The sequence below is a fragment of the Engystomops pustulosus genome, chromosome 5, assembly GCF_040894005.1.
Source record: "Engystomops pustulosus chromosome 5, aEngPut4.maternal, whole genome shotgun sequence".
NCBI classification, from domain to species: domain Eukaryota; kingdom Metazoa; phylum Chordata; class Amphibia; order Anura; family Leptodactylidae; genus Engystomops; species Engystomops pustulosus.
In genome coordinates this window covers 137,291,497-137,309,439 of record NC_092415.1, presented here as the reverse complement: position 1 = coordinate 137,309,439, position 17,943 = coordinate 137,291,497, and the positions used below count along the sequence as shown (strand labels likewise).

At 46.6% G+C, this 17,943-nt stretch overlaps 1 protein-coding gene across 1 annotated transcript in view; it reads left to right on the top strand.

The window, feature by feature from the left end:
- The window catches only part of PKD1L1 (polycystin 1 like 1, transient receptor potential channel interacting), a 315,437-nt gene that overhangs the window by 85,041 nt on the left and 212,453 nt on the right, over positions 1–17,943 (top strand). Inside the window, exons 12-13 of the mRNA XM_072153131.1 lie at positions 13,850–14,388; positions 15,582–15,913. Of these exons, the coding sequence (XP_072009232.1) occupies positions 13,850–14,388; positions 15,582–15,913 (871 nt within the window). The remainder of the gene's footprint in view (positions 1–13,849; positions 14,389–15,581; positions 15,914–17,943) is intronic.

Here is a 17,943-nt window from a genome sequence, read left to right as displayed (position 1 = left end):
CACACCGCCCAAGAACTATTACAGGGCATCACGGCGCAGACTGATCTGTGGCTGGCACCGCTGAACCTGAAGCCAGGCATGGTTGTGTGTGACAACGGCCGTAACCTGGTGGCGGCTCTGCAACTCGGCAGACTGACACATGTGCCATGCCTGGCCCATGTGTTAAATCTGATAGTTCAGCGTTTCCTCAAGACATACCCCAATCTGTCTGATTTGCTCACGAAGGTGCGCCGCATCTGTGCGCATTTCAGGAAGTCCAGCATAGATGCTGCCACTCTCAGGGCAGCGCAGCGCCGCCTCCAACTGCCCGCTCACCGACTGTTGTGCGACGTGCCCACGAGGTGGAATTCAACACTGACCATGTTATCCAGAGTTTACCAGCAGCGCCGAGCGATTGTAGACTGCCAGATGTCAACTTCCACCAGAACTGGTAGTCAGGTCAGTCAGCTTCCTCAAGTCTACAATGAGGAGTGGACGTGGATGTCTGATATCTGTCAGGTGCTGAGTAACTTTGAGGAGTCAACACAGATGGTCAGTGGCGATGCCGCCATCATCAGCCTCACCATCCCGCTGCTTGGCCTGTTGAAAAACTCTCTGGTCAGCATGAAGTCGGAAGCTTTGCGCTCCTCACAAGAGACGGGGGAAGAAGATTCCCTTGTTGATAGCCAAAGCACCCTTAGGTCTGTTTCTCAGCGCATATCGGAGGAGGTGGAGGAGGAAGAGGAGGAGAATGTTGGCGAGACACAAGAGGGGACCATTGTTGAGTCCTTCACTGTTCAGCGTGTATGGGCAGAAGAAGAGGAATTGGAGGAGTTGGAGGAGGAGGAAATGGACAGTCAGGCCAGTGAGGGGAGCGAATTCTTACGCGTTGGTACTCTGGCGCATATGGCAGATTTCATGCTAGGCTGCCTATCCCGTGACCCTCGCGTTCAAAGAATTTATTCCAGCACCGATTACTGGGTGTTCACTCTCCTGGACCCACGGTACAAGCAAAATCTTTCCACTCTCATCCCTGGAGAGGAAAGGAGTGTGAGAATGCATGAATACCAGCAGGCCCTGGTGCACAAGCTGAAACAGTATTTCCCTTCTGACAGCGCTAGCGGCAGAGTGCGTAGTTCTGCGGGACAAGTAGCGAGGGAGAGTAGGCGAGCAGGCAGCTTGTCCAGCACTGGCAAGGGTACGCTTTACAAGGCTTTTGCCAGCTTTATGTCACCCCAGCAAGACACTGTCACCTGTCCCCAGTCTCGGCAGAGTAGGGCTGATCTTTACAGAAAGATGGTGAGGGAGTACGTAGCTGACCATACCATCGTCCTAAATGATCACACAGCTCCCTACAACTACTGGGTTTCAAAGCTGGACATGTGGCACGAACTGGCGCTGTACGCCTTGGAGGTTCTTGTCTGCCCTGCCACTAGCGTCTTGTCCGAGCGGGTTTTCAGTGCAGCTGGTGGCATCATCACCGATAAGCGTACACGCCTGTCGACTGACAGCGCTGACAGGCTGACGCTTATCAAGATGAATAAAGCATGGATTTCTCCTAATTTCCAATCTCCAGCAGGTGAAGGAAGCTCAACCTGAATAATTTATCCACTCCTCCTCCTCCTCCTCATTTTCCTCCTTCTCCTGCTCTTTGTACAGTAAAGCAGAGGAAACTGGCTATTTTTTGACAGGGCCCACTGGCTCTACCTATAGTACTTTATGCATTTAATTTTTCTGGAGGGCCACCGACCCGGTCCTCTGTTTTAAACAATTTTTGGGAGTGCCACATACAGGCACTCAATCTATTCCATTTTTCTGGAGGGCCACCTACCTGCTCCTCTGGTTTGAAAACTTTTTTGCACTGCCACATACAGGCACTCAATCTATTCCATTTTTCTGGAGGGCCACCTACCTGCTCCTCTGGTTTGAAAACTTTTTTGGACTGCCACATACAGGCACTCAATCTATTCCATTTTTCTGGAGGGCCACCTACCTGCTCCTCTGGTTTGAAAACTTTTTTGGACTGCCACATACAGGCACTCAATCTATTCCATTTTTCTGGAGGGCCACCTACCTGTTCCTCTGGTTTGAAAACTTTTTTGGACTGCCACATACAGGCACTATCCAAATTAAATTGTCTCCATAGCAGCCTCCACACGTTGTCTCCATTGCTTCCTCCAAAAGTCGTCCATATAGCTGCCTCCATACATCGTCCCTTTATCAAACGAGGTGTGTCAGGCAGAAATTTGGGTTGTTTTCATGGATTCCACATCAAAGTTGTTAACTTTGTCGCCACCCAGCTGTGTTATCCACAAAATATACTGGCAAACTTTTATCATTTACCAATATTATTTCAGCGCTTCTTGCGCATCTGTTTACATTCCCCTCACCCGCCATATCCCAAACTTATAAGAACGCTACTACACTTAACTTGGTGCACGCTGGGACCGAGTCTGACCCTGGGGCTGGTGATATACTGCCGACGCAGAGGATTGCGGGGCCTACCTCGGTCCAGGTCTCAAAGGCCTACTATACCTCCTCCTCCTCCCACCCCTCCTCCACCTCCTCCTCCTCCGAATTACCATCCGTGGCCATGGCGCCATCAGTCGGTAGCTCTAGGCACAGCAGCAGTGCCGTCGCTAAGCGACAGCAGGCGGTGCTCAAACTGCTGAGCCTAGCCGATAAAAGGCACACCGCCCAAGAGCTATTACAGGGCATTCCACATCAAACTTGTTAACTTTCTCGCCACCCTGCTGTGTAATCCAGAAAAGATACTGGCAAACTTTTATCATTTACCGATATTATTTCAGCGCTTCTTGCGCATCTGTTTACATTCCCCTCTCTTGCCATATCCCAAACTTATAAGAACGCTACTACACTTGATCTTATACAAAAGGTTCTTAGAAGTGCTGTTTGGGGAGTAGCCTAGAGACAGGGGCTTGGATTGGCGAAAGCTCGCCTGGAAGCGGAGCGCCAGCTCCATCCCAAGATACAACTAACATAGTTTTAAGTGCAGCACCTTTAATCTACTACTAGTTCACTGCCTCCATAATAATAATAATAATCTTTATTTATATAGCGCCATCATATTCCGTAGCGCTTTACAAATCATAGGAAACAAATACAAATGTAATGTAACAGAGCACAACATTTGTATGGAACAACAGGAGTGAGGTCCCTGCTCGCCAGAGCTTACGGTTTATGAAGATGATGGGGTAACACGAGGTAAAAGAATTTTTAATGGTCAAGCCATTCTTCTTAGGGAATAGAACAAAATATAATAAATGGAATTGCTGTCGCTTGAACCACTCAGCCGTCACCAGGTCCAGGGTGAATGGGACTGCATAGAAGTCTGGTGCCTGTTGGTTGATGGATAACAGATGGGAGGACGATACAGGACGGGTTAGAAGAAGAGTTAAAACTTCATGCAGTTAATGAGTGTTATAGGCTTGCCTAAAGAAATGGGTTTTAAGAGCACGTTTGAAACTTTGGAGGTTAGGTGTTAGTCTGATAGTCCGGGGCAGAGCATTCCATAGAATTGGTGCAGCTCTAGAGAAGTCTTGGAGACGCGAGTGGGAGGTCCGCACTAGGGTAGAGGTTGATCTAAGATCACTGGCGGATCTAAGAGCACGGGTTGGGCGATAGACTGAGATAAGAGAGGAGAGGTAGGGGGGTGCAGCATTATACAGAGCTTTATGGATGAGGGTTATTATTTTAAACTGTATTCGAAAGGAGACTGGCAGCCAGAGCAGCGTCTGGCATGAACTGTAGGCATACATGGTCCCCTTATCAAACGAGCTGTGTCAGGCAGAATTTTGGGTTGTTTTCATGGCTTCCACAACAAACTTGTTAACTTTGTCGCCACCCTGCTGTGTAATCCACAAAATATACTGGCAAACTTTTATCATTTACCAATATTATTTCGGCGCTTCTTGCGCATCTGTTTCCATTCCCCTCACCCGCCATATCCTAAACTTATAAGAACGCTATTACACTTGATCTTATACAAAAGGTTCTTAGAAGTGCTGTTTGGGGAGTAGCCTAGAGACAGGGGCTTGGATTGGCGAAAGCTCGCCTGGCAGCGGAGCGCCAGCTCCATGCCAAGATCCAACTAACATAGTTTTAACTGCAGCACCTTTAATCTACTACTAGTTCACTGCCTCCATACATGGTCCCCTTATCAAACGAGCTGTGTCAGGCAGAATTTTGGGTTGTTTTCATGGCTTCCATGTTAACTTTGTCGCCACCCTGCTGTGTAATCCACAAAATATACTGGCAAACTTTTATCATGTACCGATATTATTTGAGCGCTTCTTGCTCACCTCCTTTGGTTCCTCTCTGCCACCCATTGGTTTGAAACCTGAGTCCATTTAGGGTATGTCGCCATGCCACTCTCTAGCCTGCCGCTGCCTCTGCATGAAGTCCCCTATAGTGTCAGGGTCAATTATTGGATGTTTTAGATGCTATCTAGCTTCATTCTGTCACTCTGTCATGGCCATGCTGTTGCCCATAATTTTGGCATAATGGTGCGATTAAGCAGCCTCAGAGGCATCCATGCATGCTGCCCCTGCTGTTTCCTGTCCATTTCCGTTGTGTTTCCATCCTTTTCTGAGGTTCCCAGGTGTTTGGCCAAGCTTCCCTGTGCAGAGCCTTGGTCCCCTTGAAAAATGCTCGAGTCTCCCATTGACTTCAATGGGGCTCGTTATTCGAGACGAGCACTCGAGCATCGGGAAAAGTTCGTCTCGAATAACGAGTACCTGAGCATTTTAGTGCTCGCTCATCTCTACTCACAATACATTAGAAAAATCTTACATTAGTCGACACATAATTCACAACGTATGGTAAATATATATCCAGGATATACACTTAACCTTCAGTGAGGTCCTATAAGAGGAGAAAAAATCTTTCCGGGTGAAAAGGAGAGCAAATTCCACGACAAAACTCTAAAGAGTGTATATCATTTAACCTCCTTATCCCTCCACCTTACAAGATAGGACAAGGCTTAGTTTCACAGATCGCAGTAAGTTGTGCCCCTGGAATGAGTATGCTGAGAAAGATAAAAACACATCACAAGACGAAACAGAATTTTAGACAGATACAAAAGGGATGAAGTACATAAGGAAGGGAGGGGGGTCCCATGGAGCGAAAGCTGAAGGATGATAGGAAGGCTTCTGGGTTTTCACACCTCCCATGGCTAGGCTGTTTACGCCCCTCCAGGAAATGTATGGAACTCTAACCAGGGACCTGAACTTCAAAGAGAGCCTTAAAGTCTGGGGAGTCCCTAAAGCTCATCCAAGGAGACCATACAAGGAGAAACTTTTTGTGGGCCTCTGGTGTTAATATAGCTAGTTCCTCCATGCAGAACAGGTGAGACATTTCCTTTGCCCATTCGGCCATGGACGGACATGTGGTGGACCGCCAGTGGCGTGGTATTACCGCCCTAGCTGCAATCAGGCAAAAACGCAATATGTCCTTTTTTTGAGCTCCTATTTGGCCCGGAAGAACTGAAAGAAGAGCTATGTCTGGACATGCGGACACGGTTTTGCCTGAGATTCGCTGATACATGTCAAACACCTGACTCCAAAAAGGTTTGAGGGCTTCACAGCTCCACCAGACATGCAACATATCCCCTTTATCGGATCCACAGCGCCAGCAGACGTCCGAAACGGAGGGAAAAGCCAAATGTAACACTGTCGGCACCCGGTACCACCGTGACACTATCTTATACCCTTTTTCCTGTGCTGCACAAGCAGAGGACATTTTGTGCGTAAAGAGAAAAGATTTGTCCCACTCCTCCTGTGTCAGTGGGGCACCTAGCTTGCGTTCCCAACTTTTGACGAATGGGAGTTCTGTAATTTTAGAGCCGCCCGTCAGGATGGTGTAAATTTGGCAAATGGCGTGTGGTGGGACTGAGTCCAGTCGGAAAAAACCCTCAAAGACAGTAAGGGAATCGTCAAAGGCAGCCGCGTCCCCCGACCCTACTATAAAGGACCGTAATTGTGAATACTCAAACCAAGAGCTGACTGTGTGGCCCTGACGTGGATTGAAATCCCCATGAAGGGGGAGTGGTGCTCCCTGCAGCAGATCGATCATCCGTGGGTCCTCCAAAACCCCCAGCCCAGGAAGGACAATCTAGCCATTCCCGGTTGGAATCCCGGGTTCCGAAAGATTGGAGTAAGAGGAGTAAGCTCGCGGGACAGGGACTTCCTCGCTATCAATGACCTCCATAAGCGAAACGCCGGGAAGGTTCCCGCTGGAACCCAAGGCAACATTTTAAGAAGTGCCGAGGAGCAAGTTTGTTCCAGGGCGACCCATTGTTTAGATACCGTATTGTACGTCCAGTCGAGCAGTCTGAGAAGTATCGAGGCCTGGTGGTACAATCTAAGGTCCGGAAGGCCCGCCCCCCCCCATTGCCTTCGGTCTGATCAGTCTCTTCCAAGCTATTCTCGGGCGCTTAGATCCCCAGATGAATCGCAACATGGCGGACCGTAAAGTACGGAAAAAGCCCAGGGGGGGAAGGATCAGCACGCCCTGAAAGATGTATAAAAAGCGTGGGAGTACATCCATTTTTAGGACATTAATCCTGCTGAACCATGAAAGGCACTTGTGGTTATATGTTTGAAGGTCCTTCAGTGTACGATCCAGAAGGGTCGAATAATTAAGAGCGTATAACTTCGACAGATCTGTTGGGACCATGACACCCAGGTATTTGAGGGACTTTTGCCGCCACTGGAAGGGGAAGTTATCCTTAACGTGACCCACCTCTGACGTTGGAAGGATTATGTTAGAATAATTGATTTTAAAGTCCCTAACCACACTATATCTCTTGAACTCCTGAATGAGTGATGGGAAGGAGATCCTAGGTTGGGAGACATACAACAACAGATCATCTGCATACAACGCATCCTTACAATGTCTGGAGCCCATTGTGATCCCGTGAATATTGGGATTTTTCCGAATGACAGTAGCCAGGTGCTCCATCACTATGACATATAATAGGGGCAAGAGCGGGCACCCCTGCCTAGTACCTTTTTTTATGGGGAAGGGCTTGGAGAGGTTCCCGTTAACTCTTACCCTTGCGGTAGGTTTGGAATATAGGGCCAGGATTTTCCCCAAAAACTTTGGCCCAAACCCAATCTGTCAAAGTGCTGCCGCCATGAAACCCCAATGGACCCTGTCGAAGGCCTTTTCTGCGTCTACAGAAAGTAGACAAGAGGGTATGGAGCGCGCCTGCGCATGGGACATTAGAAGGAAAGTCTTATTTAGGTTGTCTCGTGTCTCCCTCCCAGGAATAAATCCCACCTGGTCGGTGTGTATTACTGTCGGGATGTGGGGGGCCAACCTTTCCGCCAAAACCTTCGAAAACAACTTCACATCCACATTTATAAGGGATATGGGTCTATAGCTAGCCGGCAGCGAAAGGTCCTTACCCTGTTTGGGCAGCACACTAATGTGAGCCTCCATACCGCTGGGAGAAAAGCCTGAAACCGATGATACAGCCCCGTATACTTTGGCTAGCAAAGGGGACAATAATTCTCTAAATTGTTTAAAGAAGGCCGGGGCGAACCCATCAGGCCCAGGACTTTTCCCTGCAGGAGTATCTTTAATTACAGCAGACACTCCTGCCGCCTCGATATCTTGCTCCGAAGTGTCTAACTTCCGGGGGTAAGACTGGCAGACATGTCTCCGCTATGTACGGCCCCTCATTACCCCTGATATCATAAAGCGAGGTGTAGAAGGATGCGAAACTGTCACATATCTCATCAGGATGGAAAACCTCTGTTCCCTTTGTCCGCGTGGTCGTATAAATAGCACTGAAACCTAGCTCAATGTTGCAGGTACTTTTGGTCTAAGAGAGACCTTAAGGACTCCCTGGCTACCGTCAACTCCGCGAGATCGGAAGTAGTCAAGGAGGACTTGTGGCGCAACTCCAACGTCTGGATCTGAGCCATAAGGGCAACGATCCGTGCGTTGTTATCTGACTTGAGGCGGGCACCATGACGAACAAAGATATCCCGCAAGTCCCCCTTGAGTTGCTCCCACTGCTGTGGAGAGCGTGTCGGTTCATTCCACTCCGGGCCGTTTATAACTGATGCTAAATGCTCTCTGATCTCCTCTGTATAAACGGATTCCCTGAGGAGGTTGTCATTCAGTCTCCACCTCCAAGGATGTCTATGTCGCTGCAAGGACAGCGTCAAGAAAATGGGGGCATGGTCAGAAAAGAGAATGTTCCCGATTGATGCCGTGGGATCCCATTTAAGAGCGTTGTGGCTCAAAAGAAAGAAATCAATTCTGCAATAGGAGCCATGCGCCAGGGAGAAGTAGGAATAGTCCCAGTCCTGAGGATGTAGAACCCGCCAGATGTCGACGTGAAGGTCTCTCCGTAGGCCACGGAGGTGGCTAAGCGGGACAGTGTCCCGCCCCCCTGATGTGTCAACTGAGGGGTCCATAGGAAAGTTAGTCTCCCCCCACTATTAAGTGTCCTTCCATGAAGTCCGACAGTGTGCTCATCATTGTCCTACATGCGGGAACAGGGACAGTGTTGGGGAGGTACCAGGTGGCGAGAGTAAGCACCTGCCCGAAGGCTCTTACCTTCGCTAAAAACGTATCTGCCTTCGTCGTCTACCTTTGTCGTCAGAACTAGAGATGAGCGAGCACTAAAATGCTCGAGTGCTCGTTATTCGAGATGAACTTTTCCTGATGCTCGAGTGCTCGTCTCGAATAACGAGCCCCATTGAAGTCAATGGGAGACTCGAGCATTTTTCAAAGGGACCATGATTCGGGAATAAAATGGGTTATTTAATTGAAAAAGAATGTCTTCTGATAAGTTAGCAGATGTATGCAATCTATTCTTCACTGTTCCGCGCGTATATTATCTCCCGACAAGTTAGCAGATGTGAAGAACAGTGAAGAATAGAATAAAAACAGTGAACACAGTGACCACAGGATCATTTAAGTGAAAAACACAGTGAAGAATAGATTACAGATGTTCTGCACATCTGCTTACTTGTCGGGAGATACGCGCGGAACGGTGCGAACAAAATAGCATGTGAAGAACACTATATGTGTGTGAAGAACAAATTGCAGATGTTTCCATACATCTACAATGTGTTCTTCACACATATATATTGTTCTTCACATGCTATTTTGTTTGCACCGTTCCGCGCGTATCACCCGATGCCTCTGCGCTGCTGCCCGATGCCTCTGCGCTGCTGCCCGATGCCTCTGCGCTGCTGCCCGATGCCTCTGCGCTGCTGCCCGATGCCTCTGCGCTGCTGCCCGATGCCTCTGCGCTGCTGCCCGATGCCTCTGCGCTGCTGCCCGATGCCTCTGCGCTGCTGCCCGATGCCTCTGCGCTGCTGCCCGATGCCTCTGCGCTGCTGCCCGATGCCTCTGCGCTGCTGCCCGATGCCTCTGCGCTGCTTCCCGATGCTTCTGCGCTGCTGCCCGATGCTTCTGCGCTGCTGCCCGATGCTTCTGCGCTGCTGCCCGATGCCTCTAAGCTGATGCTGCTGCGCTGCTGCCCGATGCTGCTGCCCGATGCCGCTGCGCTGCTGCCCGATGCCGCTGCGCTGCTGCCCGATGCCGCTGCGCTGCTGCCCGATGCCGCTGCGCTGCTGCCCGATGCCTCTGCGCTGCTGCCCGATGCCTCTGCGCTGCTGCCCGATGCCTCTGCGCTGCTGCCCGATGCCTCTGCGCTGCTGCCCGATGCCTCTGCGCTGCTGCCCGATGCCTCTGCGCTGCTGCCCGATGCCTCTGCGCTGCTGCCCGATGCCTCTGCGCTGCTGCCCGATGCCTCTGCGCTGCTGCCCGATGCCTCTGCGCTGCTGCCCGATGCTTCTGCGCTGCTGCCCGATGCTTCTGCGCTGCTGCCCGATGCTTCTGCGCTGCTGCCCGATGCTTCTGCGCTGCTGCCCGATGCTGCTGCGCTGCTGCCCGATGCTGCTGCGCTGCTGCCCGATGCCTCTAAGCTGATGCTGCTGCGCTGCTGCCCGATGCCGCTGCGCTGCTGCCCGATGCCGCTGCGCTGCTGCCCGATGCCGCTGCGCTGCTGCCCGATGCCGCTGCGCTGCTGCCCGATGCCGCTGCGCTGCTGCCCGATGCCGCTGCGCTGCTGCCCGATGTTTCTGTCCTGTTCCCCGATGTTTCTGTCCTGTTCCCCAATGTTTCTGTCCTGCTCACCGTGTTCTGCAATGTGTTCTTTACACACATATATATTGTTCTTCACATAGTATTTTGTTCGCACCGTTCCGCGCGTATCTCCCGACAAGTAAGCAGATGTGCCGAACATCTGTAATCTATTCTTCACTGTGTTTTTCACTGTGTTTTTCACTTAAATGATCCTGTGTTCACTGTTTTTATTCTATTCTTCATTGTTCTTCAATGTGTTTTTTTAATTAAATGCTCGATCTTGAGCAGGGGAAATACTCGTCCGAGTAACGAGCCGTTTCGAGTACCTTAACGAGCAACAAGCAACAAGACGTTAACTCTCTGTTTATGCATATCATATAGGATCTGTGTCCTTTTCTGTGGGACATTAAGTCCCCTAACATTAAGGGACGCAATACGTAGAGTATCCATAGCGAATCTGAGACCCTTCTAGCCTTCCGCTGCCTCGCTGAAAAGATAGCGGACTATGTCGGACCCTCTGGTGTTATAGTAGGAGGAATGGGAGGGGGAAGAAAAGGGGAAGGAATATACATTAAGACACGACGTTAAAGGACAATACCAACACAAAGTAGACTGACTGTTATAATACCGCAGGCAGACCTGCTGGCTACGGAATCCCCGGTGGGTAGTGTGCTGTCTACGGAAGGCTCCCCCTCCCCCCACCCGACAACCGCATATTACACATTGAATCTGCAACAAATCAACATACCAAATCCAGTTTCAAGAGAAATATATAAATGAAAAGAGCAAACTGCATTCAAGTAGCAAGACCTCAATGAACATTTGGAGGGTAGAGAAGACGGCTTTGGGGCCTTGAGCTATTGATGGACCAACGGGTCCTACTATCAATGTAAGCCACTGACAGTAGTAATGATCTCTAACCTTAGGAGCCTAATCGGCTATCCAAAGCTCGTCCAGAAAGGCCGTCCCTCTACCCATTATCATAACCCTGAGAAAGAAAACTTATCTTTTAAACAAACAATTATGCTTAATGATAATCATTCCGGGGGCAACGGCCCCGGATCACGGCCCATCTGTGCTCCTCCCCTTCCTGATCCCGCCGAGCCGGGCGTCTAGGGGGTCTTCCTGGCGGGGGAGCAGCCCCATGTAAAGGAGGAAATGGCAAACCCGGCCACTCAGGTAAATCAAGAACTGCAATATGTAATGCCGCTGCTACAGCGGGAACCTCCCCCGGGTGCCAGATAACAAATCTACACTCCGCCTGTCGGATCTGGAAGTGAAACGGGAAGCCCCATGAGTAGGGTATGTTTCGTTGTCGTAGTTCTTCCAGAAAGGGCTTCAACGCTCTGCGCTTTAGTAGTGTCAGCTTTGATAAATCCGGTAATAGCTGTATATGGGACCTCTGGAAAATAATGTCCCCAGCTGATCTTGCCTTGGACATAATTGCCTCTTTTAGATGATACCGGTGCACCCGGCAGATAACATCTCGGCAGTTCGAGCGCTGCAGGTTTGGGTTGTAGCGCGCGATGTGCCCTGTCTAGCTCCACCGGCGTATCTACTGGCACCTCCAAGATGGAGTTAAACAACTGGCGTAGTGTATCGTGGAGCCCAGAGTTCTCTACTGACTTGGGTAGGCCCCGAACTCTGATATTGTTGCGCCTTCCCCTGTTCTCTGCGTCATCCATTTGGTCAGCCAAAAATTGAAGTTGAAAGGAGTGGGAGGCAATAGTAGCAGCTTGTGACTCAAGGCGGGCACTAAGACCATTCTGAGTGACCTCAGTAGATGTTACACGGTTCTCAAGCTGTTGTACTTCCTCCCTCACTGCGTGAAGTTCAGCGGTATAAGATTGCTCTAGCCTGGCTACATTTCATATCGTCCCTGGTGGGGATGGTGCGAAGGTGGGAGCTTAGAGCACGTAATTCTGTCAGTGCGCCAAATTCTTGGGACAACATGACTCTCTGGGACTCAAAGACCCCCCCCCCCCCCCTGAGAAAGCTCTGTATTAGATGCAATATGACCAGACAGGACTTTTGCCTGATGAGGCCTATCTTGTGACGGCTGTGACACAGACTACATTGGTGAGGGGCATGGAGTATGGGTCACGGGGGTGACTGGCCATTCTTACGGCCACAGGACAGGGGAGTGGGGCACAGATGGTATCGCCTTCCCTTCTTTCCCTCCTATCCACTGCGGGTCCCCCTGACCCCCCCTCTCTCACTTGTTGCAGTTCCACCTGCTCAGCCGAGGAAGGATTGTCTCCACGGACGGGGGTCAGTGGGCCAGCCTTGGATCGCACAACTGGGCCAGGGGTCTCCAGTAGGGCCTTTTTCTGCCCCTTGGGCCTCTTCTTTTCCGGGTACCCCGTCTTCTCTTGGCTCCCATTTACTGAGGGCTTAGACACTGGATTCGGTTCTTATTGCGGTGTCTCAGCGGGGTTCGGGCAGGAGAAGTTCTAGTGCGCAGCCAGTCAGGCCACGCCCCCTCTAACTTTATTAACTTTATTAACTATATTACTAAGTAAACATAGAAGCTTCCTATAGCAGGACAGCAAGCAGAGATCTAGCAAACCACAAGGAATTGATATCGAAACTATATTTGAAAATTGTATAATTTTTCATCATACAAACAATAAAATTAAGTTCCTGAAGCAGGAATAACACTTTAATTTTCTATTACAAAGTGGTAAAGCTAGGTGCTTTTCTGTAGAACACATAATTATAAGAGCCAATTAATAACCAGCAGGTAGAGTGCATTAACACCTGGTGAAGATTAGCAACCAGCAGGTAGAGTGCATTAACACCTGGTGAAGATTTTCCAAATCATACCGATAATAGATTGACTACAAAATCAAAATTAAACAACAAGGAAAATTCTATGCCTTTTTCAGCTCTAGTGATGGATATTTCTGATTTCACTGGATGCAGGCACAGCATCTGACACTATAGTATGCAATCGGTTCTTAACCCCTTAAGAACCAGGGTTTTTCCGCTCATTTCTCGCTCTCCAACTTCAAAAATCCATAACTTTTTCATTTTTACGTGTACAGACCTGTGTGAGGGCTTTTTTTGTGCGTAACAAATTTTACTTTCCCGTAATGTTATTTATTTTAACATATTGTGTACTGCGAAGCTGAAAAAAATTCCAAATGTGGAAAAATTGAAAAAAAAAACGCACGTCGTCACGTTCTTGTGGGCTTAGTTTTTTCGACTTTGACTGTGCACTCAAAATAACACCTCAGCTTTATTCTTTGGTTTGGTGCGATCGCGGTGATACAAAATTTATATAGGTTTTATTGTGTTTTAATACATTTTCAAAAATTAAACAAATGTGTACAAAAAAGAAAAAAAAACGATCGCGCGCCGCCGTCTTTTAAACGCCGACGGCGACTTTGTCGATGGCAATGAAAGGGTTAATAGCCGCGATCGGTGCAAGCACCGACCGTGGTTATTAGCGGTGGGGGTTTCTGCAATATGCAAAAACCCCCACCCCTGTATGAAGAGGACTCAGCCCGTGAGCCCTCTTCATACACTCCTTATACCTCTGCGCCGTAGAGCTACGGCACGGAGCGTTATGGGGTAAAGCATGACTTGTTTTTTTGTTCCCAGGGTGGTCCCATTGTGGGAAGTCTAAACCAGGTATTTATGCAGCTAGCTTTAATGTCTGCCTGATGATCCACTGTTTATAAATGGAAAAGTGGAACAGTTAGAAGAGTTAATATTTTGTTCTTTTTACTTACAGTTAAATCTAACCATTGAAGCTCCTTGCTCTTTAACTGTAAACCTTGAAGCTGAAAACCATGCAGGACGCCTTTCAGCAACTACGATAACTGTTGTGCAGTATCCCATATTTGATGTTTCAGTGACTACCCAGGATACGCTCATAGGACGTTTTACCAGATTCATTGTTCAAGTGGAGCCATACCAGCCATACACTGTGTCAATTCATTTTGGAGATGGTGAAGGCATCCAGGTGCAGTCACAAGAATTTGCTAAGGGATGTTTTAAGAAAAAATATTTCTGCTCTGTTTTTATACACCTCCACAGATATAATCACGTGGCTTGTTACAACGTATCAGTGGAAGTTTCCAATTTAGTCAGCACGGTGAGAAAAAGATCAGAAGCTACAATAGAAGAAGATCTTGAGATTCTTTTGTTAACATCTCCCATCATAAAAGTGGGCGACTTTATCAACGCTACATTATCGCTGAAATATAGTTCGGGAGTTTTATATTTATGGACTGTCTATAGCCCATTCACTAACTATTCTCTGCTGGAATGGTAAGGTCATTAATACATTTTGCAAGAGCTAATTATATATGAAACTAGCTGTAGCTCCCGGCATTGCCTGAGATAGTAAATAACAGCTCTTGGCTGTAACAAAATAGAATGGGTTAACAAAAATATTTTATATGTATGTATAGACTCTGGGCAAAATTTTGTGATTGTAAATGCGATGGTGCAGATTCCTTTAGTGGACATGCATACATACATACATACACATGTCATGTCTACAAGTGTGTTACACATGGATTAGTCTCATTTAGTATGAAGTGACCCAAATGTAAGGCAAATGAAAAGCATTTAATACTGGTACACCAATAAGCAAAACTAATTTTGTGTGTATTGCATAGACATTGTACAGTTGCACTTTGGAATGACTGTTATTAATAGCATGATAGAGTGACCGTAAGTATATAGTAGTAAAGGAAATCTACCATCAAATCCACCATAATAAACATGGGACACTTACTCATAGTTCCTGGCAGATGTAACCCAAGCCCCCAAGTCCTGCATTGTTACAGGTTGTTATAATGAGCAAAACATTTCTTCCTCTGCTCTCCCTCTGCCTGTGTATTTCAGCAGCAGCAGGAAATGCAGGAGAAGGGGAGACATGTAACAACCTGTGAAAAGACATCACTGGGGGGCTCTGGAAACAACCATCATTAACATAGTTTTAAAAGTCGATTTTAGAAGGAAGGAGGCCATAGATAACAAATATAGATCCCGTCATGGGGACTGTATATATGAGTAAGTGTCTGATTTATCATGATGGATTTTGATGGTAGATTTTCGTAATCTAGAAGCAAATTTAACTGTGGAGGGCCTCACATAGACTTTTGCCATTATGTAGTGTCACAGAAGAAGACACTTTTTAAAGCTTGTGCACACATCCTCTTACATTTGTAGACTATATTTTCATAGGGTAGAGTCAGATTCAGCAACTTCTCACAGGATCCCAGTGGCAGGTCCCCAAATGGCACTTCTCTAAAGAAAACCATTTCATAATGCAACCAGTCCTCCATAGTATAATGCCAAGTAAGCATAAAGCAGGGGAGGTAGGGAAAAAATCTAAGTGATTTTTAAGACTTTCCAACTTTTTATATCATACAAGAACAATATTGAAATGTTATTTTAATATCTTTTTTTTTAAGAAATAAGTTTTTGTTTATGCTTCCATTTTTGTGTTTCAGCACTCTTAGTTTCATTACAAATACATCTGGCATTTATTACATCACTGCATCAAAAAATGGCAATTCAGGAATCCATTCATCTGCCAAACAAATAAAAGTCTTGGATGCCATAAACAATGTTACAGTGTTTATTGCAGCTGGTATTGATCATGCCAATCTTGTAGAAAATGCAGACGGAACTTACTCAACAGAACTCATACAGTTTAAAGCACTTACTGATGCTAATGCCAATTTCATATTTGATTTTGGTGACGAGACTCCTAGTGTGCATGCTAATGGAAGGATGCAGACTACTGGATTTGGTGCATCTGTTTTTCACAGTTATAATAAAGGTAATTTTCCCATTGTTGAGTTTACTGGACATAATGTTACAGATCTATTTAACTGTAAAAATTATCTTCCTTGGTCAATAATATGACATTTAAAAGCCTTGTGAGTTAAACGTCTAAGGGGTATGAATACTGAACAATTTGTTAAAACCAATATATACAATACTATAGCCTTACTTGTTTCATATTGTTTTTTTTGGACTAGTACTTAATTAGGGTAAATTGTTATCAATAATTCATCAATACAATTGCCTCCCACTTTAACATGGTACTTGGGCTAGGTGAGATGCGGATGTCTCCTATTAATGCCAGTCTACAATAATGTCAAATGGAGGGTGTTGCTAGGGAGAGCATATACATCATTGAACACAGTTCTATACCTCACCCCTTTATGTAAAAAAAAGGTGAGAAAAATAAACTTTGCATGCATGCCATCATTTGGTCTCTGATCCTGAAGTTGCTATTTTGGCAGAACATGTTGGGGAGCCTATTGTGTTAATGTTTTCATAAAAATCTCATTTCAAACATACTGCATATGCTTGGAAACTCTATTTAGAGTAGAGAATTCTTTGAATAGGAAATATAAAAACAATTATCAACCTGAGTAAAAACTTGTCAGCAGAAGGGAACGTGTCCGCAGAAATTGACTCAATAAACCATTACTTATATGAAGCAGATTAAGCTTTGTTGTTGGAATTGTCTAGAAATGTAACTTTTATAGTGCGATGTTAAATGGTTTTAAATTGAATAAAGTCATGGGGGCAGGGAGTATAGCAATGACATCAAGCTGCCCCCACTCCTGTGATGTCCTGGGTTCAGGGCCTTGCAATTCATTGCAAGCCTCTCAGATTCCTTGACTTTATACAAATAGTTTACACCTGACTTCAAAGCTGATTTTCTGTATACAAACATACTAGGACATGAAAGTAAACTGGAAGGTGTTGACATGTTGAACAACATACTGGTAATTGTTTATTACATCAATTCCTGCTGACAGACTTCCCTTTTTTATTTATTTATTTTTAACGTATTTATTAATTTAAAATTTTTTGTACAATAACAAACTTGAACAAGACAGCCGACTACAGCGTATTATTTGACATTCAAAGCAAAGTATTTACACAACAAGAGGTAAATGCAGTATACATATGTACAGTAGCGAGGGCCATGACACTGCAAACAGCCAACCTGTTTATGACCTAAAACAACAAAGACACAAGACAAACACACATACTCACACCCATACCAACATTCTTCCTTTCCTTTATAGATAGGTAAGTTTTAGACTGAGGACTTATGTAGCAGTGTGTGGGTTCGCACACCACCTAGACCAAATGTGATCAAATTTCTGAGGGCATTTCCTGTTGGTGTATAGTGAGCGGTAGTTGGGGATAATGTTATTAATGAGTAAGATCCACCTTTTTAGGTGAGGTGGGTCCCGATTAGCATTACAGATTTCCTGGTATAATATAACATAAACCGGAAAAAGATTTTGTTGTGGTGGCCATGGACGACTTCATTCATAACACCCAAGAGACATAGGGGACATAAGCTTGGAGAACTCAAAATGTTTGTTCAGAAATTCTAGAACCTCTGACCAAAAAATATCATCCTTAGGGCACACACAGTGTAGGAAGGATCCAACTTCAGCCTGACAGCAGAAACACAAATCATTGGGCATTATTCCCATGCGAAAAAGTTTTGCTGGGGTCAAGTAAACCCGATGTAAAAATTTAGATTGGATTAGGAAGTCCCTCACACTCAGCACAGATGAAATGTCGGACAGTTAAACCTCCCGCCAGTCATCATCAGACAGGTCGGGGATGTCATTCCTCCAACATTCCAGTGCTTTATCAAAAGGTCTATTCCTTTGTTCTTGTAGGAGAGCGTATACCTGCGTGAGTGGTTTAGGGAGGTCCAGGGTGCTCAGTTATCAGGCTGAAGGAACCAAATTGGGCCTTGAAAGCATGGCATGATTGAGTATAATGAAAGCTAGCTGTCGTGGGCACACTATATTTCGCCTGTATCTCAGC